At 37.9% G+C, this 26,876-nt stretch overlaps 1 protein-coding gene across 3 annotated transcripts in view; it reads left to right on the top strand.

The window, feature by feature from the left end:
• Positions 1-26,876, top strand: part of NLGN1 (neuroligin 1) — a 384,318-nt gene that overhangs the window by 155,082 nt on the left and 202,360 nt on the right. For all 3 annotated transcript variants that reach the window (XM_069975172.1, XM_069975171.1, XM_069975173.1), the window contains one exon: positions 5,717-5,869. In XM_069975172.1, the coding sequence (XP_069831273.1) occupies positions 5,717-5,869 (153 nt within the window). The remainder of the gene's footprint in view (positions 1-5,716; positions 5,870-26,876) is intronic.

The following is a 26,876-nucleotide window of genomic DNA, read 5'->3' as shown; positions in this document are numbered from 1 at the left end:
ATGCTCTTCTGCCTACCTTGGTTGTAACGGTTGGCTATTTGAGTCACTGTTGCCTTTCTATCTGACCTCTGGCATCAACAAGGCATTTCCGCCCACAGAACTGCCACTCAGTGGATGTTTTTTCTTTTTCGGACCATTCCCTGTAAACCCTAGAGATGGTTGTGCGCGAAAATCCCAGTAGATCAGCAGTTTCTGAAATACTCAGACCAGCCCTTCTGGCACCAACAACCATGCCATGTTCAAAGGCACTCAAATCACCTTTCTTCCCCATACTGATGCTCGGTTTGAACTGCAGGAGATTGTCTTGACCATGTCTACATGCCTAAATGCACTGAGTTGCTGCCATGTGATTGGCTGATTAGAAATTAAGTGATAACATGCAGTTGGACAGGTGTACCTAATAAAGTGGCCGGTGAGTGTATATATTTATTTCATTTTACAATTTATCTAAACAAAAATATATTAATCTTACTTATTTGAATGCACAGCCACTTACAGTCATATTAGCCACTTTCAGACTATGGCTATGTTCACACAAGGTTTTTTAGCTCTGTTTATAATGACATCTGTAATTTTGAGTCCAAAATGAAGGACTTCATTTAGCTGTCTGGCTGCTCCTCTAGTTTGGGTTTTACTAATAGCCCTTAGGGTGTGTCTTTAATTGAAAAGTCAATTTAATTTAATAGTAAAAGCAGTGAAAGGACAGTGAAAAAAGAAAAACTGTGTATGAAAATAACACCCCCTGTTTACAATACACATCTGAAAATATTTGACATGATCATTATTTTGATGCCCACTAGAGATGAGCGAACCGGGTTCGGGTTTGAGTCCATCTGAACCCGAACGATCAGCATTTGATTAGCGGGGGCTGCTGAAGTCGGATAAAGCTCTAAGGTTGTCTGGAAAACATGGATACAGCCAATGACTATATCCATGTTTTCCACATAGCCTTAGGGCTTTATCCAACTTCAGCAGCCACCGCTAATCAAAATTAATAGTAAAAATGGAGAAGGAACGGTGACAAGAAAAACTGTGTGTGAACAACTAATAAAAACTGTCCGCTGTTTGCGTTCATAATTTTGACGTCTGCGGTAAAAACGTCCGCTATTCAATGCATTGTGTGCATTGAACGTCCATCTTCCCATTGACTTCAATGCATTGCCATTGCAGTCAGTTAAATCGCGGCAAAAACTGACTTTTTTTTTTATATCAAAATCGGGCGCCTTTTCTCTTTTTGACGTTGTGTGAACATAGCCAACATCTGTTATTTTATACATTGTGTGTATTGGATGTCCGTCATTCCATTGACTTCAATGCATTGCATTGAAGTCAATTAAATCGCATCAATAACAGGCGTCGTTTTAAATAGAAAAAGCGGACGCCTTTTCTCTTTTTTTGATGTGTGATCATAGCTTTTATTTACACAGTGTATTTTATAGGTGATAATAAAGCCATTATAATGGCCGTTATTTCGTCTAAAAAGGAGGTAGAGAAGGCATCAGTAAAGAAATATCCAATATTAAGCGCTAATCAATCCATGGCCATGGCCAAGTCAGCATTAGAGTAGTACATTCTAATACATCTCATTATAGTTATCTCATGGACAGACTGCAGCTGCCCTGAGCAAGTTGTACTACATAAGAGAACGGTAAGGGTTATTCCTGTAGTGAGGATTAGATAGAGTGTCTTTAGCCATATCTCCTGTCTATCAGTGCTATATTCTGTATTTGGCTATGTTGACACTACGTTTAACAGTGTCTGTTATATAGCAACGGACGCTGTTAAGCTGCGGGCTGCCGAGCTGCATTTAGGACATTCCTGCATCTGATACCTCTGTATTGGCTGCAGAATCGTTCTTTTTCTTTTACTATTGATTTGCTGGCACCATCGGGTGTGCCCGCAAATAAATTAGCCATTTACTTCAAGTAATGTGCGGCCGCATTGTTTGGAAATAATAGGAAGATACATTATTTTAACGTCCGTTCTAAAGAACATAACGCTGTGTGAACACAGTGGGTGGCATTGCGTTGACTTTAATGCAATGCTGTCCCTGCAGAAAAAAAGGATGCTGATGTCATTGCAATCACCGTCCGTTCTTTACTAAAATATTACAAAGTGTGAACATAGCCTTTGTGTGGAATCACGACTGCACATTCCCTTAACACATATTATATCATATCATCTCTGGGCAAGCTGCCAGAATATTCAACTTTCTAAAGCCAGATCCTGTTTACCATTTACTAATAATCCAACCAAAAAATGTCTCAGCACTACTACGCAGAGGAGCCGAACCATGTGAACTTTCGCTAGCAATCCTCCTCATAGGTGGTGCTGTATCACCCAGATCAGTTCCCTTTTAGCAATAATGTCAAAAAGGTCCTTGTAAAGAGGAGGCACACCCCACTTTGTGAACTTCGTTAAGCAATCTGTTTATTCAATTCATCACAGGTATCATAAGATGCGAACAAGTGAATGAGGAGCAGCCTATTTCGCTCACAGAAATGTGCGCGCTTACTCCAGGCTATGACATCACTACATTATACTGTGTTTATATAGATATATATTACATTTAATAATACAATTAAAACATATCTCTATACAATAAAAAACAAAATACATACACAACAATTTGGAATAAAATCCTGTCCCTCCCAGGTAGTACCTCCCAACCTAACCTTCTTCATATAATTTAAATAATTGCAATAATTACAATGTCTGCACTTATAATTGCCACTTAATTCACTCTGTTGTAACCAGAGTTTGTTTTTTTTTATTGTTTTCATCTATAATCTATAATCTCCTCTCACTACCTCACCTCTTTTATTTTATATCTCTTACAAGCCACTAATGGTCTACATCTGTCTAGCTGTTTAAATGCCTCTTCCTCCTCAAGCATGTTCCAATTCTTATTTATCACAGAATGTATCGCCTGATTCATGGGACCATGCCTAAATGTGAATACAAACTTTTCCGTTTTTTCTCTTCTCCCTCTATTTTTATGAATCAACTCAATCCAATATTTGGGCTCCCTTTCTTGCTTTATCGATTACCTCTTTCAGGTGACTCGAGTCATTTGCTTGCTGTTCAAATAGATCCTCCGAGTTATTAATATGCCTGAGGCATACAAACTGCCCATAGGGCACTGGCCGTTTCACATGTTAGGTGTGGGGACTATTATAATTAAGCACAACATTGGTAGCAGTAGCTTTGCGATATCCACTAGTGATTAACTCTATCCCTTCCAACTTTAAATAGACATCTAGAAAATCTAACTGATCTCCACCAAAGTAAGCTGTGAAAGACATATTAGAATCATTTACTAATAACTAAAGTGAGTTCTTTTTCACTAGAGTTAACATCTAATGATTTCTAAGGTATATTTTATATAGGATGGTGACTGGGTAAAAATAGGTCTTAGCTGGAAATTATACCTGTTTGGCTTTCTGTAGTATTACTTTAAGACACTCTACAGATAATAGTTCTATCTGACTATCTGACTAAATTACACTCCCTTCACCCAGCCAGTTCAGAAATGTGTTGGAGAAACTGCAAACAAAAGGACACATAAGTAGATATCCTGTGTCAGAACATAATGCCTTTATGGCAAGCATTATACATGATAATTGAAAGAATTACTGTGGGATCTCAGTCCTTCTCAAACCTTAACATACACTGTTGATAATTGATAAGAATGATATTCATGATCATTTTAGAGTTGTGATAATTTATAGTTTCATGGTCACTTGACATGACTGTAGCCTAAGGAGGGGCATGAAAAGACACAGACAGTGAGCCCTAATGTTGTTCCACTAGCTAGCTGACCCTGCTGACTTGTCACAACACTTCTAGGCGACTATGGACAACCATGAAGACAGTCCCTACTTACAATAAGGTCATAACACGGAACAACGACAAGACAAACTTACGTACAAGGGTTGGAAACCAGGCTGCGGTCAAAGTATGGCAAAAATAGGATCCAAGAGAATAGTAAGGTAACAGAGCCGAAGTCAGGGAAATTTAGGTAACAATACAGGAAAAGCTAAAAAACTGGTTTAATAATGTGGATATTAGAGCACTGATACACTTTATAGGAGGTCAGGGACAAGACGTGATTTGACCAGACAGACACACAGAAAAAGACACAGCAAGGGAGAATGGAAAAACCAAGGCAGTGATTAACTGTTAAGTGGCCAGAAGAAACTAGCAGGGAAGAGACAGGTGTAGTAAGAGTTTAATCAGCAGAGTAGAAGGAGTAGAGCTGTGTTCAGTGTTCAAAGAAGTGCAAATAGAACATAGAATACAAACACATAACCCTGTGGCTATGTACACACTACGTAAATCTACGGTCGTAGTTCTCGCCGCAGAACTACAGCCGTAGATTTGCGGGGTGGAACATAGCATTGTTTGCTATGGGATCCCGGCCGGAGCGTACACACATCGTATACGCTCCGGCCAGTTCCCATGCGGCGCCGCAAACAACTGACAGGTCCATTATTTGCGGACGGAATTCAATGAATTCCGTCCGCAGAAGGACATGTCAGTTCACACAGTGAAGCGAGTGGCTCCAGCCACTTGCTTCACTGTGGGCTATGGGAAGATCTTATGCGGGCACGCGCTGATGCGCCCGCATCAGAGCTCCACGGAGGAAAGATCATCCGGCCGGTACTTAAGTAGCGGCCGTGATGATCCGGGCTGAGACCGGCCGTCCCGTGACCCGGACGGAGTCACGGAACGGCCGGTCTCATCCGTATTGTGAACATAGCCTAAGAGTGTAGCCTTACATACCACGCGCCAGGGACCGTTCAAAGGTCCGAACAGGCAAAACACCACTAAACTAATTATTACCAAATACTGGAACAATCCTTCTACTCACAAATTAACAATTTTATAGCTGTGGTTATTATGTCTCACTCATTTGAAAGAATGCACACAAACCTAGACCACTCTTATCCCTGATTTATTACCCAATAGACGTCTCAATACTGCTGATACTACTCATAGTAAATAATACCCTTGCCCATTTTCTTCAAACTCTACAAAATTACTCCCCATTGTACTTATGGATGAATCGACTTTTGCAGGAAGCAAAAAACATGAGTATGTTATTTGTTTACAGTAAACTTTGACTTTGCACTCCTATGGGGAGATTGATCCAGACTGCAATCTCACATGCCAGTCCTAAAAAGATCCCCCATCAGCGCAACCAGGTGGACCTGAGCTCCCTGTGCACTATTGGTGAAAAATTGCATCGTTTTTGCACAACACAAGCTTCCTGTGCCACCTGTGCAGCTTATTACACACCCACACCCATATTATCATTATCTTGATCTGCTTTTCATATTGTACCTCCATATGGAAACAGGAAAAAGGCAAAACAGGAACTTTCTATCATCAACAGTGCAGTGTAGTAGGTATCTAAAAAATATAGATAAAGTTATTAAATACAATCCAATGCATCTTGATCTACAATGTGTTTATAAAAAGAGAAGATAAATGCTAAATATGGCCTTCATTCGACCTTTATAAATTATTTATTTATTTTTACTTAAATTCTTCATAGACAACAATATACAGTATTTACAGAATTGCAAAAAAATGAAAAAATGCATTCAAGACTTTTTTTTCTCTTAAGAAACATCAATAAAAGGGTAAACTAATGTCTATTCTTCCTCTAACCACACAACACAAGTATACTTAAACATGTTTTCTTTTCCAGACATCAGAGATAGTGGAGGTCCCAAGCCTGTGATGGTCTATATTCATGGTGGTTCCTATATGGAAGGCACTGGTAATTTGTTTGATGGAAGTGTCCTATCAAGTTATGGAAATGTTATAGTCATCACCGTCAACTATCGCCTTGGGGTACTTGGTAAGAAGGACATTTTTTACTTTGACTTTTGATGCGCAGCAGACTGTACTTTTAGACCATTTCAGATTATTTTTTGGAGGTGTGAAATTTTTACAATTAATGTATGAATTGTCCAATTCCCTAAATTCTTTGTTGATTTTCCAAAGCTGTTACATAGAACTTTTGGTAACATGACATTTTCCTGCTATATTACTAATAGAAAATTGTGTGGATATGTTGCTTTTTATTAAAATATTTAAAATATTGAATATAAGTGTTTTGGAAGTTATCGTCTGTTTGATGCTTTGGATTTATTACCTGGTTTTCATGCTACATCTATCATATCTATGTTTATCAATGCATTCTCATTGCATGCTGTATTATGAAGATATTCTTGGTATTCTGATGCCTGGAAACATAATTTCTATGGGAAATAATATATTGATACATGGAAGGAAAGCCAAAAAGTTCTACTGTTTGTTTTGTCATGTTCCTTGGGCCTTACTGCTGGCCTTTTAGTCAGCTTTTCAATTTCCCATCAACACAGCACTGGAATGAAACTTATTTTGTATTCATACTTAGTATAACATAGTTCATGGTGTTATTTATGCTTTGTTGTACACCTTTGACTTGAGTAAAAGAGCATGCTAATGTACTGACTGAGTATACTTTAGCACATAGTAAAATACAAAAGCATCAACTGTTGAGAAACAGAATTCTGCCTGTTATCTGCAGTTTAGATATTGATATCAATTTCTGTGACACATAACTTTTATACTTATAGTGATGAAAATATTTCCTAAGAATGAGAGGCATTATTAGTTTTATTATTTTAGGTTTTAGATTTTATACAATATATAAATACATTTTTTATTTTATTTTTCTATTGGTACTGGTTTTGTATTGGTTTAAGCTGCTGTGTGCACATGTTTTACATAGAAATTTAAACTGTGAACATGTGAATCCTATGTCTAGCATTCTATTACTGAAATTCAAGATGCAACATATTGTACTTCCCTATAATGTATATAAGCTAAATTTCATCATTAAAGGTTCCTGTCTGTGTATTAGCCTGTAAAGAATGGTATGTCCAACTGTGCATCCACCTATGCTTTAAAAAAAAATATTCAAAGAACAAATTGTCCTGAATAAAAAAAAAATAATATACAGGGCCCCACAATCTGCTTGATAATCCCTCCATGTATTGTTAGCAGTGGTGGGCAATCCTGAAAATTACTTGGATAGTTAAACCAGCTTTTTTTGTTCTCAATCATAAAGGAGGAACATTTTGGTATTGTCTATAGGCCTACTCTCTTCTGTATACAGCTGCGTTTTACTCATGGCATGTTATAAGTCCCTGTGGAGATTTCTGAATTTCATTTTATAATATCAAAGGCAGTTTGCATGACCATTTAAGTGTCAAGGAGGAAGGGGATACAGGCATATGAGTAATGGTCCATTTACACAGGCAGATTTATCTGACAGATTTTTTAAGCCAAAGCCAGGAACAGACCAAAAACAGGGAATGGGTCATAAAGGAAAGACTGAGATTTCTCCTCTTTTCAAATCCATTCCTGGCTTTGGCTTCCAAAATCTGTTAGATAAATCTGCTTGTGTAACCGCACCATTAGACTTTAAAGAGAAAGGTTAAAGAAAGAGTTGAAATGGATATCCATTAAACTCTGCATTGCTTGCAACCATGTCTGAACATACAGATTTTAAAACAGAGACCTTTAGGCTATGTTTCCACTACAGGAAAAGACTGCCATTCATTGGGGAAAGGTGGCAGTCAATTGATAATGATGGCCGCAAATAACAATCATGAACATTGTTTGGAGTCGTCATTATCGATAGGATGCTTTTGGCTGTTAAAATCCTGTAGTGGGAACATTATTTTACAGGTAAACCTATTCATTAAAAAATAATGATTAAAATTTTTGACTTGAGATTGTTCAATGCCTTAGCTTTTTGTTAACTGAAACAATACAGGAGAATCCAAAGGTCTCAGCATTATTTTCACTGCTACAGTCTCCCTTTGGTTTGTCAACAAATAATTAGATTCCATGCCACTTTTTGCATACTTCTCCTTCTCGATAACCAGTTCCCATCTGTTATCCAATGTTAAAATCACTGCTGATGGAAAATAAAGAGTGTGTTACCTAGCAACCCATGCAGACTACAGTATTAGCTATCATAGGAAATAAGATCAGCTCAAACAACCTTAATTCCAAATGAACACATTTTATGATTATTTCAACTTTTATCTTCCTTATGTTCCTGTTTTGTAATTCCAAGAATGCATTGTATGTATATTCTTTTCAAGTACTGTGTGCCCCATATTAATTTCCAGTGCATTGTTGAGCATTAGTGCTTAGATGATTGTATCTTTGTATTACATTTTTTTAAGGATTTATTTTACACTGGGTTAGCCCAGTGTCTCTGTGCTTTTCTCTCTGCCACTTAGGAAGACTACTGATTTACCCAGAGACATACATGGTAACCAGCCAATGACTTCTTTTTCTCTTCTCCTTTAGAAGGGTGAAATGATTGTTACATTTTTTTGAGTACAATGTATCTGCCTGTAGTTAAACACAGTAATATGTTGGACTTAGCAGTATTTTCCATTATGTACTATTCAATGTAGTGTATAATTCAATTGTCATTGACTGTAACCTCCAAACGTACCACTATACACATACAATTACTGTTATGGAACGTACAGGATCTAGTATTTATTTTATTATTACTGGGTCCCAAAGTGGCCCTTCAAGGCTATATTTACACACAGAAAAATAAAAGCAAAATATGTCTGTAATTTTAAATGAAAAAATATGGCTGTGTTTTATATTAATAATGTGCTGCATTGAAGTAATTTGGGAATTGACCTTCAGTACACACACCGTAGAGAAAAAAGTCTGTAATTGAGTATGGTTGTAAAAAAAAAAATGAACACATTCATTATTTACGACTAGCGAACTTTAAAATATCTGAGTACTCGTTATTGAGTATTTTCCAATGGAGTTCTGTTACATTTTGCTTTTAGTTGTATTAATAAGAATGAAGTCTTCAAGTGGTGGCACTCACCAAACTGCTGTGGTGCATCTCAATTGTGGGATAGAAAGGTAGATAGATAAGTACCATTCAATAAGGTCATAGCGGAAACAGAGGTCTGGTCAAAACAGGCATGCTATTGGGCTATTGCAAAAAATAAAAATTAAAAAACAAACAAAACAAAGAACATTTTATGTGCATTTAAATAAACTAGACAGGGTTTATTTTGACCAGACCTCCTTATCTGGTTTGACCTCATTGCAAGGTGTTGTGGATCTGGACTGGCAATCCAGGTGGCCACTTGTGGTGTGGATGGTGACCTGATGCTAGCTTCACTTTGTTTGAATTAGATAGATAGCTAGCACAGGATGATGAGTGGCACTACTGACAACAAGCGTCAGTGCCAGTGGACGTACTGTAGTTCAGATAACGAACCTTCTGTGTAGATATAGATGATGATCCACGGCACTCCAATAAAGTGAAAAACCGTAAGGTTTATTCAAAAACGTGAATTACATAATGCAACACAGCAAGACACGACGTTTCGGCGGACCATCCGCCCTTGAATGGCACTTGAAAATGGTGGATAGTCTGCCAAAACATCGTGTCTTGCTGTGTTGCATTATGTAATTCACGTTTTTGAATAAACCTTACGTTTTTTCACTTTATCAGAGTGCCGTGGATCATCATCTAGATAGATAGATAAATATCACAAATACCACAACAATATTTGTCAGCAGTGGCTTTTTTTTAACATGAAAACTTTTTATTTTCTTTTAAAAAAACAACTTTCTATAGTCAATAAACTGTGTCCACTCTCTGCTAGGTTGTATTTAACAGCATGACATTTCATTACACTAAGTAAAAGCTAGAAAATGAGTTTGTGTAATGCTTTATATGCTTTGTGCCATGGTAACTGCTTGTCAGTCAATTCTACACCACTTGATAAAGTACACAGGAAATAGAATAGCAATAAAAATTATAGGTTTTAAGGCTGAAAGGTCACAAACATGGAAAAGTACTGTGTTATTATATAGGCCGCATGTATGCTTTGAAATATAAAAGTTAAGTATTCTTATGTCTTCTTTGTTTTGGCTGCCTTTTATGGCAGTATATCCCCCACTCTTTTATGGGTTTAATATCACAAGTAGAGATGAGCGAGCACCAACATACTTGAAAGCTTGTTACTCTAGTAAAGAATTTTTCAATACTTGAGTGCTTAATTTGAGTAACAAGCCCCATTGAAATCAATGTGAGATTAGAGGGTACATGGTTATTCTTAAAGTGACAATCTGGCCCCCAGGGGGTTAAGTTAGTCTCCTGGGGTCTAGACTGGGCCCTGTTGGTGGGGAAGGGCGCAGCGAAATTATACTTACCGCTCTGGTCTTTCATCTATCTTCACTATTGCTGCAACTGAGGTGGGACACCACTGCAGCCACTGATTGGCTGAGCTGTGATAGTGAAGGCTGCAGTAAGGTCACTCCAGCGACTATTTTTGCTCCCAACTGTGTAGTATAAAGTGTACCTATTACAATCAGACCTTCTGGATCAACAGAGAGGCTTATCCTGGAAGTCAGGTCTCTAAGGATACAGAGACTCAATCAGACAATGCATTATTGTCTGATTGCGTCCCCGTATCCATGGAGACCCGACCTTCAGGATTAGCAGAGGATCTCTCCACTGATCCAGAAGGTCTGATTGTAACAGGTACACTTTAAACCACATAGTTGGGAGCGGAATAAATAGTCACTGGAGTGACCTTCCTACTATCTTCTCTATCACAGCTCAGCCTCAGTTGCTGATCTCCCCACTGAACAAGAAGGTCAAATCATGACAGGTATGCTTTATTAAGTAAGCAGCATTTCAGCAAGCTTTTTGTACACGATCACCCGAGCAGTATGCAGTACTCACCCAAGTATCGAATACTTTCAAGTAGCCCAATACACGAGTGAATACTATACTCAATAGAGCATGTTCGCCCATCTCTGATCATCAGCTTTTACACAATTGTTTAATATTAATGTTTTATTCAGTACAATGACACAGTTGCTGCAGATGACATAATAATGTGGTAGACAAAGGTTGGAAATTTGTGATGAGATCTTGGGGAGGGTTTCATAAGAAAAATGAAGTATAAGATTTTTAATATCTATACGAAAATGAGTTTGTTTAAAGTAGCAGAGAGAGGGTTGTCCTCTGCAGACTAATGGCTGTGTGTGGGGTGGTGCTGTTTCTGTGAAGAAGGTTTTTGTAGGTTGTGGTAAGGATTTTGTTCCTGTAAAGCTTGGGTGCTTTGTATTATTTTTACATTTTTTTTTTTTTTAATTTAAAAAGCCATTGGATTATGAGTTCATGAATTAGTATAATATTTACATGACACTTTTTCAGTGGAAGATGATAAGTTACTTTATTTTTTCTTTACATGTTTATCACTTTGTGTGCTGTATCCTATCATTATAGATTCTCAATAATAGGAATCAAGTGACTAATAACAACCCAGCTGGCAAGGTTTATACATACATATGGATCACTTTTTTTAATGGAATCGCCAAACAACCATCGTAGTTATTAACTTAATTGTGGTCAAGAGTAATGCATAGTACAAGAGGTCTGACTAATATATAGAATTAGTTCCAAAACCATGACTAAACACAAGATTATATAGAATCAAATGACAACAAAGGGCAAGTTGCTTAGTATTGTTGTTTCCTGACTCAGTATCTGCTCAATTACAAAAACATTGCGACTCTAAATCTAAATAATTAAATTCTTTTGAGTTTTTTTAGTCACTGAGGTCTACAGTATGCTTTGCTGAAAGTAAAATAAAAATGGAAATCGGAAAGTTTGCTCTTTATGCATGTTACCGTCTGCCTTCATGACATGTTTTCTTACAATTTTCTTTACCTATCACTTTATATTATGGACAATTTTGAGCCATCTAAGTAACCTTAAACTTTGTTTTAAAATCTAATACCTTACTTTAGCTTTTGATTTAGTTTGTGCTTTGTAAGTCAGTATAGCAATGTATAAGTTAACAAGATAAATGTAAGCAGTTATCAAATAGTCCCTTGATATTAATGCCTAATATATACACTTTGAGAGATGTTCGAACTCTTAAAGAATTGGAGAATGTGTTGAATATTTAAGCCAGACAATGAATTCTCATAGATCTTTGAGGTCTATAGTTTCTGCTTAAATACCAGTCTTGTGTCATCAGCCTTTCACCGTGATGGATTAACAAGCAGAGAAGTACCTGGCTGGACAGAATTTTTACATTGAGAAGTTAAACTTTGGAGAGATCTATACATTCTATCACACTTTGGCCTGTCAACTTATTAAGCTACCACAGGTTACACACTAACAATTACTATCATAATAATGGATGTATTAACCATAATGGATGTATAACTGATTTTATTACATGTCAATCAGACGTGATCAAAGATCTAAATTTGACCAACCTCAAGGTCAATGTTCCCATTTTCACTAAAGGTACATAAAAATATTTTCAAAAAGCTGTGGTCTATAATACAGTGAAGCGAGTTGTAGGCTATATTCCCACAACACAATCATAGCGGGAAAAGATGATCATCTTGTTAATGGCTGCGAATACCGATTACGATTATTAATTGCGGCCGTAATTATAATGAGACATCTGCCTTTCCAGGCTATGATCCCATCTTGGAAACAAAGCCTAAAACATTCAGGATACGTTCACATGTACCGGATCAGCAGCAGATTTCTCACTGCGTATTCGCAGTGAGACCCGCTGCGGATCCCTGCCCAGTAAACTGTAGGGGCAGACAAACTCGCAGCAGGAAGTACATCCTGCTGCGAGTTTGTCAGCAGCCCGCCCCATTAAGCCGCCGGCAGCTGGAGCCTATACTTTACCTGTTCCCCACTTCGGCTTGCTTCGGGGGTTCTCGGCACGTCCCGCTTGGTCAATCAATGCGCTGCCCTGCGGCAACACAATAATTGGCTGTGCGGGAAGTGAAGACACCGGGAGCCCTGAAGCAAACCAGAACAGGGACCAGTAGTATAGGCTCCGGCGGCCAGGGGGTTAATGGGGTGGGCTGCTGACAAACGCGCAGTGGGATGTACATCCTGCTGCGAGTTTGTCTGCCCATAGAGTTTACTGGGCGAGGATCCGCAGCGGGTCTCGCTGCGAATACGCAGCAAAATATCCGCTGCGGATCCGGTACGTGTGAACGTACCCTAACAGCTAGTTCACACCTAAAGGCTATTACCTGCCATTTTCTATAAAAAGAAGTTAATCAACATATAGATCTAAGTATTTTGGGAATAGGAACTGTTTATCAGTTTTTCTTGACTTTTTAGGAATAGATGCTATAGACTCTGAATCCTCTTTTTCTTTCCTCCCGTTTGGCCCCAACATCTTGATATACCATTATTGTCAGCATGACAAAATATTGCTTCCCTTGGAGGTTTACCAAAACAATTTGGGTCATTTTGCTATACCAGGGAGCTTAAGCTGACCCTCTTGCTCTTTGTGAAGGGCTCATTATTCGTCATATAACCGGCAACCAACATCGTATATACAACGTTTCTTAGCACCTGTGTTATAAAACATTCAAAGTATTTGTGGTATCTCATAATCCATTATATATAAATGTATGTTATATAAAGTAATATATTGTGCTGAAACATATAAGCCTATTGTATTTTAATCTATTTTCCAAACATACATTTACCATCAGTATATATAAATATCTATCATGTTGCTGTGCTTTATTGCCTAGTGTATTACATTCTGCTTACAGCCTGAATGTGAAACGTGAAATTAATTTTTTATACATTTATAAATAGGCAGCATATTCCTCATGCATGTTTAAGAGTGTGGAAAATAAGATCCAGCTATGGAAAATTCTTACTTTTGCATGTGGGCTGCATTTTTCACTTCTGTTTATGTCTCCATCTAAGCATCAAGTCGTAGTAATTGTTTTATGTAATATTACTATATCTTCTGAACTGAATGGTAAGCATTATTGAGAGTAGTGCTGTGGAATAGTACGTGGAGGAAACCCTAATGATAAAATATAGAGAACATGGATATAGAGAACTTAGATACTGTATGTTACTGTATGAGACAGCACATTAAATTTCATTGGAAGACACATTTATGCATTCACTTTCCATATATATTTTTTTTTATAAAAACTGACCATACTTAGTAGAAGATATTTTAACTCTTTAACCCCTTAACCCTTTGAGGACCAGGCCCAAAATGACCCAGTGGACCGCGCAAATTTTGATCTTTGCACTTTTGTTTTTCCCTCTGCACCTTCTAAGAGCTCTAGCATTTTCAGTTTTCTGTCTACAAGGCCATTTAATGGCTTGTTTGTTACAGGAATAGTTGTACTTTGTAATGTCGTCTTTCATTTTACCATAACACGTATGACGGAATCCCAAATATATTATTTATGAAGATATAAATAGGTGAAATCGTAAAAAAGAATGCAATATGTTAACGTTTGGGGGGTTCCTGTATCTACGTAATGCACTATATGGTAAAAGCGACATGATTCTATTACTCTATAGGTCAGTCCGAACACAACCACATGCAGGTTTACACAGATTCTCTAATGTTATATATATTTTTTTTAATGAAATCCTTTTTTTGGCAATTAATTATTAATAAAATGGGCCTATTGTGACGCTTATAACGGTTTTATTTTTTCACCTATGGGGCTGTATGGGGTGTAATTTTTCCCGCCATAATCTCTAGTTTTTATTAATACCATATTTGTGAAGATCAGACGTTTTGATCACTTTTTATTATTTTTTTTTATATATAATGTAACATAAAATCGGTAATCTGCAGAATTTTTCCCTCTTTTCGTCTACGCCGTTCACCGTTCGCAATGACGCTTGTTATATTTTAATAGATAGGACAATTATGCATCCTATGGTATATTATATGTTTATTTATTTTTATATGTTTTATTTATATAATGGGAAAGGGGGGTGATTTAAACTTTTATTAGGGGAGGGGTTGGGGGGCAGTGTATTAGTGATTTTAACTTTTTTTTTATACATTGTAAGTCCCTTTAGGGGACTTGTACATTACAATACTTTGATTTTTACACTGATCATTGCTATGCCATAGGCATAGCATTGATCAGTGTTATCAGCGCTCTGCTCATTGAGCCTGCTTGTGCAGGCTCAGTGAACAGATCGCCGATCGGACTGCATGGAGGCAGGTGAGAGACCCCTGGCGGTACGTTTTAACGATCAGGGGACCCCCGTTTTGACTGCGGGGGTCCCGATCCGTAAGTGACAGAGGAATCCCCCTGTCACACTTAAACGCCGAGGCGGCGGCGTTTAAGGAGTTAATGTCATGCTGCAGCGCGATTGCTGCAGCGTGTCATTAACAGTGAGGTGCCAGCTGCTGATTGCAGCCGGCCCCCACCTGCTATGAAGTGCGCTCAGCTTCGGAGCGTGCTTTATAGCTCAGGACGTACCAGTCAGTCCAGGGTCATCTTGGCACAGACTTCTAGGACGTCGTCCTAGGTCGTCTTGGGGTTAAGGACAGAGCCAATTTGCATTTTTGCACTTTCGTTTTTTCCCTCCTTGTGCTTAAAAGGCCATACCACTTGCTTTTTTTCACCTTGAAACCCACATGAGCCCTTATTTTTTGCGCCACTTATTCTACTTTGCAATGACAGGCTGAATTTTTTCATAAAGTACACTGCAAAAAACCCCAAAAATTCAAAGTGTGGAGAAATTGTAAAAAAAAAACACATTTCTTTTATTTGGGGGGTATTTTTTTACGCCGTTCGCCCTGGGGTAAAACTGACTTGTTATACGTGCTCCTCAAGTCGTTATGATTACATTGATATGTTACATGTATACTGTAACTTTAATTTTATCTGATGGCTTGTAAAAAATTCAAACCATTGATAACAAATACATGTTCCTTAACCCCTTAGCGACCCATGACGTATCTGATACGTCATGGTGCCGCGGGGGGTGTTCAGAGCGGGGTCCCGCCGGGACCCCGCTCTGAACGGCGCTGATCCCGGCTGACATGTGCAGCCGGGCAGTGCCTCTGTTAGCCGGCGCGGGTCCCGTTGCCGCGCCGGCTAATTAAGCACTTCAATGCAGCTGTCAAACCTGACAGCTGCATTGAAGTGCTTTATGCACACTATCCCTGGTGTCTAGTGGGTCGGATCTCCCCCCCGCGATCGGATCGCGGGGGGGAGATCCGTTCTTCTGCCCGTGCCGGGCCTCAGCGTCGGAATGACGCTGATCCCGGCTCGGCAATAGATTGCTATGGCCTGCAGCAGACCATAGTAATCTATGACCGATCTAATCGATCTTTGCTGTGTATATACACAGCATTGATCTCTATGAGAGATCAGTGCTTTGTATATACAAGTCCCCCAGGGTGCTTCTAGTTACAGTAAAAAAAAAAGTAAAAAAGTGTTTTTATTAATAAAAAATCCCCTCCCCTAATAAAAGTCCAAATCACCTCCCTTTTCCCATTTTATAAATATAAATTAATAAACAAATAAATAAACATATTTAGTATCGCCGCACACGTAATCGCCCGAACTATTAATTAATCACATTCCTGATCTCGCACGGTAAACGGCGTCAGCGCAAAAAAATTCCAAAGTGCAAAATTTGCTCATTTTTGGTCGCATCACATCCAGAAAAAATGTAATAAAAAGTGATCAAAAAGTCATATATGCGCAATCAAGGTACCGATAGAAAGAACGCATCATGGCGCAAAAAATGACACCTCACACAGCCCCATAGACCAAAGGATAAAAGCGCTATAAGCCTGGGAATGGAGCGATTTTAAGGAACGTATATTTGTTAACAATGGTTTGAATTTTTTACAGGCCATCCGATACAATATAAGTTATACATGTTATATATCATAGTAATCGTAACGACTTGAGAAACATGCATAACAAGTCAGTTTTACCATGGGACGAACGGCGTAAATGCAAAACTCCCCGAAATCAAAACAAATTAGTTTTTTTTTCAATTTGACAGCGCAAATGATTTTTTTCCGGTTTTGCAGCATATGTTATGGAAAAATAATGCCTGTCATTAAAAAGTACAATTGGTTTCGCAAAAAAAAAGCGCTCATATACGTCTCTAGGTGAAAAAATGCAAGCGCTGTTGACTTTTAAACTTAAAATGGAATAAGCAAAAGCGCAAAAACGAAAATTGGCTTTGACCTTAAGGGGTTAAAATCGTTCTATTCCCAGGCTTATAGCACTTTTATCCTTTGGTCTATGGGGCTGTCTGGTGTGTAATTTTTTTTGCGCCATGAAGTGTTATCTCTATTGATACCTTGATTGCGCATATGCGACATGTTGATTGCTTTTTATTACAATTTTTCTGGATTTGATGCAACCAAAAATATCCAATTTGGCAGTTTGGGACTTTTTTGCGCTTGCGCCGTTTACTGAGCGAGATCAGGAATATGATAAATTAATAGTTTGGGCAATACCAAATATGTTTATTTATTTATTTTTATATATAACATGGGAAAAGGGGGTGGTTCACACTTTTATTAGGGGAGGGGGCTTTTTATTCATAAGTGTCGTTAGGGGGTTAAAGGGGAGCTATCAGCAGGTTATATGAATCTAACCTCAATATTATGTCCCAATTGCACAGGAGACGCCGAGGAGGAAAGTAATTTCTTTTTCCTTCCTACTCGGTGCAGTTCCAGAGAAGTTATTTGTGTGCTCCACAGTCCAGTGAAATCATTAGAGCACTGGGGCACCCGTTAGGAGCACTGACTCCCCCATAGCACCCAGGAGGACGGTAAGATACATACTTTCCTCCTCAGCGTCTCCTTTGCAATAGGGACATAGTTCCACTTTATGGCTATGTTTATACAACGTTTTTGAGTCTAAAATAACAGACGTACATTATTCCAGTTTAGGGTCCATTTGCACAAAAAGATTATCTGTCAGATTATCTGCCAAAATTCTGAAGCCAAAGCCAGAAACAGACTATAAACAGAGATCAGGTTGTAAAGGAAAGACTGAGATGTCTCCTCTTTTCAAATCTATTCCTGGCTTTGGCTTCAAATCTTTGGCAGATAATCTGTTAGATAATCTTTCTGTGTAAATGGACCCTAATGCTGGGTTTACACAGAACGATAATTCGCCCAATCGAACGATTAATGATTTTGAAGCAACAATTTGGTTTTTATAACGATCAGCGTTTAGACGGAAAAAAATCGTTAGAAGATTCGTAAGAAAAATCGTTTCTGCGATCGTTTTTAAGATAGCTTAAGGCCATATTTTACATAGGGAAAATCGTTGAAAGACTGTTTACACAAAGCGATTTGCGAATTTTTAGCGAACGATAAACGATGATTTAAGAACATGTTAAAAGATCAAAATGAACGATTTTTTGCTCATCGCTTGATCGTTTGCTGTGTTTAAACGGAACGATTATCGCTCAATGCGATTATTATCGCGAAAATTCGCCCGATAATCGTTCCGTGTAAACCCAGCATAAGAAGGACTAATTGGACTTTGGGTGTGACTTAATTGAAAAGTCCATTGAATTTATTAGTAAGGGTAGCCTCACACACACCTTATGGCAGCAGATTTTATGCTGTAGATCCGCAGCAGATTTCATCTAAATAACTGAACACAGCATCAAATCTGAACCATCAAATCTGCTGCGGATCTGCTGTGGATCCTGTATGTGTAAATGCACCCTGAGGGTATAAACCCACACACCGTATACGCAGCAAATACGCAGCAAATACGCAGCAAATGTGATGGTGAAGATTTGATGCTGTGTTCAGCTATTTAGATCTAATCTGCTGCGTATTTGCTGCGTATTAGCTGCATATTGCAGTAGTAAATACGCTGCATATACGGTGTGTGGGTTTATACCCCTAAAAACAGAGAAAGAACGGTGACAAAAGGAAAACTGTGTGAACAACTATTAAAAAATGTCAGCTGTTTGCTAAAGACGTCCAAAAATAATTATCATGTTCATTAGTTTGAAGTTTTTTATTTAATACATTGTGTACATTGGACATCCATCTTTCCATTGATTTCAATGCATTGCCATTGCAGTCAGTTAAATAGGGGCAATAATGGACGTTTGTTTAAATAGCATAATTGTCCGCCTTTCTCTATTTTTGATGTTGTGTGAACTTTTTATTTTTATTTTTCCATTTTAGTTTTTCCATTTTTGCCTTTCTCCTAAAAATCTTCCAAAGTATGTTCGAGTGGTTCTACCATCTTATTTTATGTACTCAATAGACACAACAACAAACAGTCCAATAGCTGGTTACCATATTTGTGTAGCCTACTGGTCCCAGGAATTAGGCCCACAACCTAGACAAAGTTCTAAAACACACTTTAGGCTATCCAGACCATTGTACAGGCCTATAATATAACCAAATCCTACTTAAATATCTGCTTACCTACCAGGACTAGGGATTTCTCTTCTGCCCCCTAAATGGGACACAACTACAGCCTCCCTCTGATTTGAGCACTATATATGCATCCTCACTTTTACAGGTTACTTATGCTGACTGACCTCAACGCCCCCAGAAGACTCCACAGAGCTAGTTACTCCCAGGCTTACTGTAAACTCAGTGGCAAATGCAAGGCACATCTCTTCATAGAAAGTCATACCTAGCCCCAAAGTAGTATCAGTCACTTTACTCTGTGACAACTGTTTCATGCATGGCCAAACATCAACCACTTCTCCTTCAATTATTTGCTGTTCTCTTAATGGTTGACCATTTTATGCAATTTTGCACCATGTCTTACCACCTCCTGTACAGCTTCTACAGTCCTCTACTTTCCCTGTAGAAGGAAACACTTCTAAGTCAAAACAGTCAGAGTATCACTGAGCAGTCCCTTAGTTGGTTGCAAAGTGTTCCTTAAAAAAAAACTTAAAAAAACAAAAACAAAAAAATTACAACTATTTACACAAATATACAGAGTAGAACATCCAGTTTTCTTATGTAGTAATAGTTTAGAGTCCTCTCTTGATCCTCCCTTTGGTCTGTGTTTGATAATAATAAAGCATCCTAATTACACCTAAGCTAGTGCCATATTTGAGAAGTCAGTTGTACTGTACATCTTCATTCAGTATATCTTCCTCTGAAACTCAGTACACTTCTATAAAACTGCTCATGCATTTGTAACAATGACTACGGTATAAATATTTTACACAGGTTTAACCCCTTTGACTATGTTCACACACTGTAAAATTCTACCACAGATAAATAAAAACTGTTGTGTTTTATTTATTAATGTGTTTTTTTGAAGTCTAAGAAAAAATGGCCACCAGTGCAAATGCATTGAATAAGAAAGAGCTGTAAATTATTAGGCTATGTTCACATGCTTCCACCATGAACAGCCATTGTGTAACACTGCCTATGGCTAGAATTAATAATTATGAGATGAGTGAATTTACAGTAGCGCTTTGTTCCTTTCTGCATTCTGCTCATCAGGCTTTGATGTCTGCTCCGCTTTCTGCCACTCCTCCCATGTGCTGGGAAAAGATAGATCCAGTCCTGGAAAACTTTTTCCCATTTCCCATTTCCCAAGGAGCGGCATGGAGCGGAGGAGACTTCAAAGCCCACAGCCTGATGAGCAGAATGCAGATAGGTACAAGGAGCTCTGCTTCATTCACTGTAAATTCACTCATCTCTGATCATGATCATTAATTCTAGCCGTAGGTAGTAATATGCAGACAGCTCTAATCAGTAATTCAATGTGGAAACCAGAACCCCAGTAGTCATGTGCTGTTACCAGAATTATTGGCCATACGCCTATTGGTTACCACATGAGGGTCTGGTTTCGGCTGCATGTGGTGACGTACAGTAAATTGAGGAAGGCGGTCTAAGACTGACCAGATATCAATATGATGTTCAGAAACTAGAAAATCATGATGCTGATTAAAAAGTGAAGATGAGGCGTCTGTGAGGCATGAATAACATTATATTTAAATCGTTTAGATATTCCCCCACAAAGTATCAGTTATATCTATTTATTTATTTAGGTAATTTTTATTTGATTGAAAACTGGTAAAAAGGTAGTGAATGATTTGTTTTCTTTTATTTTTAAAAGTTTTTATAATTAAAATTTTGGTACTCAAAGGCTATATTCCCACTATATTATTTTTCAGTAAAGAACCGACAATGATTGCAATGGAGTCAGCGTCCGTTCTTTACTGCAGGGACAGCATAGCATTGAAGTCAATGCAATGCCGTCCGCTGTATTCACACATCGTTATTTTAACACCCGTTCTTTAGATGTATGTAGATAACGTTCATGTCCATTATTTCTTGACACTGTTCACATTGGAAGCCGTACTTTACATTGAAGTGAATGATTAATTGATTTGTGGGAATACCCGATGGTGCCTGCAAGTCAATTGTAAAAAATGGACGTTCCTGCAGCCGATACAGAGGTATCAGCTGCAGGAACGTGCTGAATGCAGTCCAGCGTCCGTTAGTTTAACAGCGTCTGTTACAAAGCCTTAAGCTGCATCGTGAACATATCCTTAGTGATTGTTTTTACAGTACACTGCAATACCTGTCTTTCAGTATACTTTCCTGCAGATGGTCTCTTCCATAGGCAGGCTGTGATAAGAGATGTGTTATTCCATGTGTGTGTGCATCCTGCTGTGAAGCAATAAAAGAATTTTATACCATTTGGTTGAGCACCATGGTTTATACAGTATAGTGACTAGGTTATGCTTCTTTGAATGCATAGATTGACTACAGAGACATGCTCATATATGTGTGGGCCACAGTGAATTCACATATGGTGTATTTTTACAATAAAGAAGTTTTACTTACCCTGGGGGAAGGGAAAGGATAAAGAGAGAGTTTTATTCTACTAGCAGGTGAAATGGTCCATTGTTTGTTGTTGATGCACTCCATATTTTCATGTAAATCATTTTGATTATATGCAGCATTTGGATAAACTAAGCAATGAGATGATAATTCTAAGCATGCCTCTCACACCTACATACAGTAATTAGGACACTATATAAGAGTTGTATCTCTCTTTTTAATATTTTGTGGCTTTTGTTCACAGATTCTGTTTGATGTGATATTGTATTATCTTAGGCACTTTGTTCACTCTTTGATCTATATAGTATATTCTATAAATGTTGTATCCTTTTCATATAATTATCATAATACATTGCTGTTGTGTCCCATAGTATGTTATAATTGAATTACCTTCATTTGGGGGGGGGGGGTGTTCTAAGCCAGTATGCTGCTTACACCGGTTCATGTTTTAAAATCATTTTAGGACTGGATTTTAAAGCTGTAGTATATCCTATTGTTAATAAATGCCTTGAAGTTACTGGTGTTCATAGTGTTGTTTTTTGTTTTGAAACATTGACTTGCACGGTTATTCATTCATCTGTAGTGCTTGCAGTATTCTTTTGTATAGACACTGAATGATGTTTCACAATAATAGAGGATGATATATAAGGCTAGTAATCTACTTTTCTGCTTTTTCTCTCTGGAATAGTGCAGGTTGTTTTGTCTGCAGGCATGAGAAAGGCATTTCAAGAGGGAAAGAAAGTAGCATTCACACAAAAGAAAAAACTTGGTGCAAAAAAGGAAAATATATGATGTGCTTTGTAATTCTAAAACATGAGCTCTTGCCACATATTCAAGTACTGAGCCATTTTATCACGATTCTGGGTAGAATGTGTAGCTGGTGATGCTAGTGATCACTCTTTAGTGGTTTAAATGGCATCCAGGAAAGGTCAACAAGGGAAGCTTAAGGAAAATGTATAGCTAGAAGTGACCTATTGTTCAAATCAAGTTTTTACATCTTAAACATATTTCTTTTTAGAATGCTAGGAATGCAAAGTGATGTTACATTGCTTAGGGATCCCAAAGTTACGTCACTTCCATAGCGTAGACACATCAAACTCCAGCATATCTTTATCTCTTATCACAGGACATATAAGCACAGCTGGAAACCAATGCCAGCTGGGTTTCCATTGTTTTAACTTAGACAGACACAAGAATTCACAGATAGGCTATGTTCACAAAACGTCAAAAAAAGAGAAAAAGCAGCCGATTTTCATCAGTTTCATCAATTTCAACATCAGTTTTTACCGCAATTTAACTGACTGCAATGGCAATGCATTGAAGCCAAGGAGAAGACGGACGTCCAATGCACATAATGTATCGAATAACAGACTATTTTGCCGCGGACGTCAAAATAATGAACACATACTGTAGCTTTTGACAAAACCACTGGGATCAGCAGTAACTTCAATCCTAGTAATGTAACCCCTTAGACCTTACCTTCAATAGTGACTAGGACATCTGAACTATTAGTCAAAGAGAAGGGAATCCCATCAAAAGGCTATGTTCACACAACGTCAAAAATAGAGAAAAGGCAGCCAATTTTGCTATTTAAAAAAACGTCAGTTTTTGCAGCGATTTAACTGACTGCAATGGCAATGCACTGAAGTCGATAGGAAGATGGACATTCAATGCACACAATGTATTGAATAACGGATGGTTTTACCGCGGATGTCAAAACAATGAATATGATCATTATTTTCTGACGTCTTTTGCAGCTGACTTTTCTTTAATAGTTGTTCGCACAGTTTTTCTTTTGTCACCATTTTTTCTCCATTTTTACTATTAAATTCAATGGACTTTTCAATTAAGCCACACCCAAAGGCCAATAAGTAACCCAAACTAGTATAATGTACCAACAGCCGTCATTGCATGAAGGGGAGGCAAGGCTGCTAAATAACGTCCGTTATTTTAGACTCAAAATGACGGATGTAATTTTAAACGGAGCTAAAAAAAAAAAAAAAAAACATTGTGTGAACATAGCCTTAGTCTGTTTCTGCCATGATAATGATATTAAGACAGCTGAGGGCCTAATAAAAGACTCAAGTTTTGCCACGTTAGCACTTTTCTGGCAGCACTTAATGTGATGCCTGTACAGATATACTGCTGTGTATTATACCAAGTGATCTCATGGTAAAGTAATGGGATCAAAGTCAAAGTCTCATGTGACTAAAATGTGAAGAAACAAACAAAAAATTGTGAAAAAAACATTATTTTGCCTGAAAAAAAATCTATTACAAATGTAAAAATTATTAATATCACTGAATCTACAGTTCCCATAAATTTTTAGATTTAAACTTATTAGTCCAATATCCACATGATTTCCACTTACTTTACCCCTATTCACATTCATAACAAAAGAGCTGGGGCACCAATCTAGAGATCCCTGGGGGCACCGAGATCAGATCTCCCCCGCAATTTCATACTTGTAAGTTTAAATCAGAAAACCCCTATAACAGTAGAATGATAACATTATTTAATTTAAACAGTTAGTGTCCCATTTATCAAAGTAAATGTACTTAAAGCGAATTTACCACTAGGTACATTGCTTTGTATTTTTTATTACATTAATAGACCCGAGCCAGCATAGAGGATGGCCTTGGCGCGGCCCTTTTTTTGAACCACTGCCCGGTTCCTTTGCACGGCACCAGTTTATTCCCGAGCACTAAATCTAGTTAAAAAGTTATTTTAATTGCACAGTCCTATTGTGCTATACATTTGCGTAATTCCATTTTTTCTGGATTTGTATCAAATTACATGGTAAAACAAAGGGTTCCAGTAAAAGTCCAACTTGCTCACAAAAAATAAGCTTTCACACTGCTCTGTCAGTCCCAATATTTGAGCTTGTTTAGCTAACTGTATCAAGGCTGCCCCATTGTAACCCCTAAATGTTTCCACAATACAATAAATGAAGAAAAGAAACATTTGATAAAGTAACTAATTTAAAGATAACACATTACAAAAGTTACATGTCGACTGAGCTTTTACGTAAAAAAATATTGAATTAACAATGTTACAATGGTCTTGTAATAAAATTATGGTTCAATATTGCTTGAGTCAAAATATTAATAGAATTGTATATAAGTACCCCTCTCTCTTCCTCAATAATGAATGACAATCCTAATGCTATTTGCCTGTGTATCAGACGGAGAGAATGTTATAAAATAGGCGGTTTGTCATTAAAATAACATTGCTGGGGGAGAAAATAGACAAGAGCATATTCAAAGAAACTTGCTGGATTTTTTCCGAATGCATCAAGCAGCTGCTCTTGGTGTTCCCAAAGTAATTTAAAATTACTATCACGCATTGTTTATTTTCAAGGTTAATTTGTTATCTTGTCAAATGTATTAAAAGTTACAAGAGATAAATTCTAAAAAAGATAAAATGAAGTTTAGCACGTAACAGATCCTGCGTGCAGTGAGTGTCTCATACAATAAATTACAATAAGAAATAAAAATGGAATACAATTTCACTTTATGCATGATATGCGCTGTCTCATATCACATCAACAAAGGATTATCAATTGGTATTATATACACTGTAGTTTGAGTTGACTTCTCTGACATTGCATACTGTAGATTTTTTATTCTGAGCCCGGTGTGGTCATGGAGCTGTAAAACAGCGTTTCAGAAATTAAACTTGCTTATTATGTTTCTCCCCGCCCCTACCTTGAGAAAATATTTAAATATCACAGACTTCCAGAGATAAGCAAGTAGTAAAATATTGGAAAGCTCAAAATTAAATTCAAATAGATCGAGATGTTCGACTATTCGAAAATTAAACCTAAGGAAATTACATTTTTCTCAATGGGAGAAAAATGCTTGTTTCTTGGAAACCTTAAATCGACCACTTGGAGGTCACCAAGTAAATATAAGCTAAAACCTGAAGTCATATTAGCGATCCCTGGCAGTAATATCACTCCAGGTTTTAGCTTATATTTAATTACAACAGCAAGTTTTCTAATTTTTCTATTTTTTGTTTACAATAGAAAAATGTAAACAAAAAGTTGCTGTTTTGAGTTAAGTAAAGTATAGTTAATTAAAGAGGAAGAGGATCCCGTCTTTTCCATTATAGCCCCAATAGGCTGTGGAAATGCATTATGTGTACCCTCAGAATCAGCAGTGAGATTCACTGCTAATTTGGAAGGTCGGGTCTCAATGGACCCTAATAATACCAGTCTGCTACCGCCCAGTCCAGGAGCGCCGATTCGGATGGTAGGGAGATAATGGCACCCGGATCTTCCCAGTAACCCTGGTGGCACTGGGTACTGGTGTAATAATGGGGGAGGGGTAGTTTTAATAATTTTATATTGGCTAACACTAGTTCCAACTTAGTAACAGACGCCATCTTTCAGACATATTCCACTACTAAGCCTGGAAAGAAGAAATAAAGACAAGACCCAAGTGAATTTTTTTTATTCAAATAAAAACACCCCCACACCCCTCGTTGCCCCCCCCCCCCCAAATTCTGGTTATCGATTAAGTCCACCAAAACCAATGTAATCCTCAGGAGACCGATATCTGAAAAACAAAAAGGGAAAAACACACACACAAAAAGGAACATAGCACCCATTATTTTGACAGGTGTTCTGTACCTTACAGTATGCAGCATCTTTACAGATCATTGCTTACAGTGTGGAACCCAAGGGATTAAGTTAGGATGCATTGCATACCTTTTAACCCACACTGAACAATGTGACTTGCAGGGGCTTAAAGGACAAGTGCCAGGAAAAATTTTTTCCAGTAATTGAAGCACATTACAAAGTTATATAACTCTATAATGTGCTTCAATCACCTATCTGCCTCCCTTCCCTGTCTTTTCCCCCCTCCAACCCCCACCAGGAAGTGTCCTGACTCACACAGACCTGATTACTGTTGTCACCGTCACCAGGCAGCTCCTTCTTGTGAGGATGAGTCATCAGCAGGAGGGCTGCTCTAGGTACTGTTACACCAGCCTCCCCCTCCCCTCCTTGTCAGGTGACTCTGCTTGCTCCGCTTATCTTCTCTAGTGACATGACTCCTTCACTGAGTCCACGGCAGCAGGAGAGAGAGTATGAGGGGAGAGGGGAGCTGCCTATGTGCCGGAGTCAGTCTGAGGGAAGATAAGCAAGTG

The sequence above is a fragment of the Dendropsophus ebraccatus genome, chromosome 6 (genome assembly GCF_027789765.1).
Source record: "Dendropsophus ebraccatus isolate aDenEbr1 chromosome 6, aDenEbr1.pat, whole genome shotgun sequence".
Lineage (NCBI taxonomy): Eukaryota > Metazoa > Chordata > Amphibia > Anura > Hylidae > Dendropsophus > Dendropsophus ebraccatus.
This window is presented reverse-complemented; position numbering and strand designations above follow the sequence as displayed.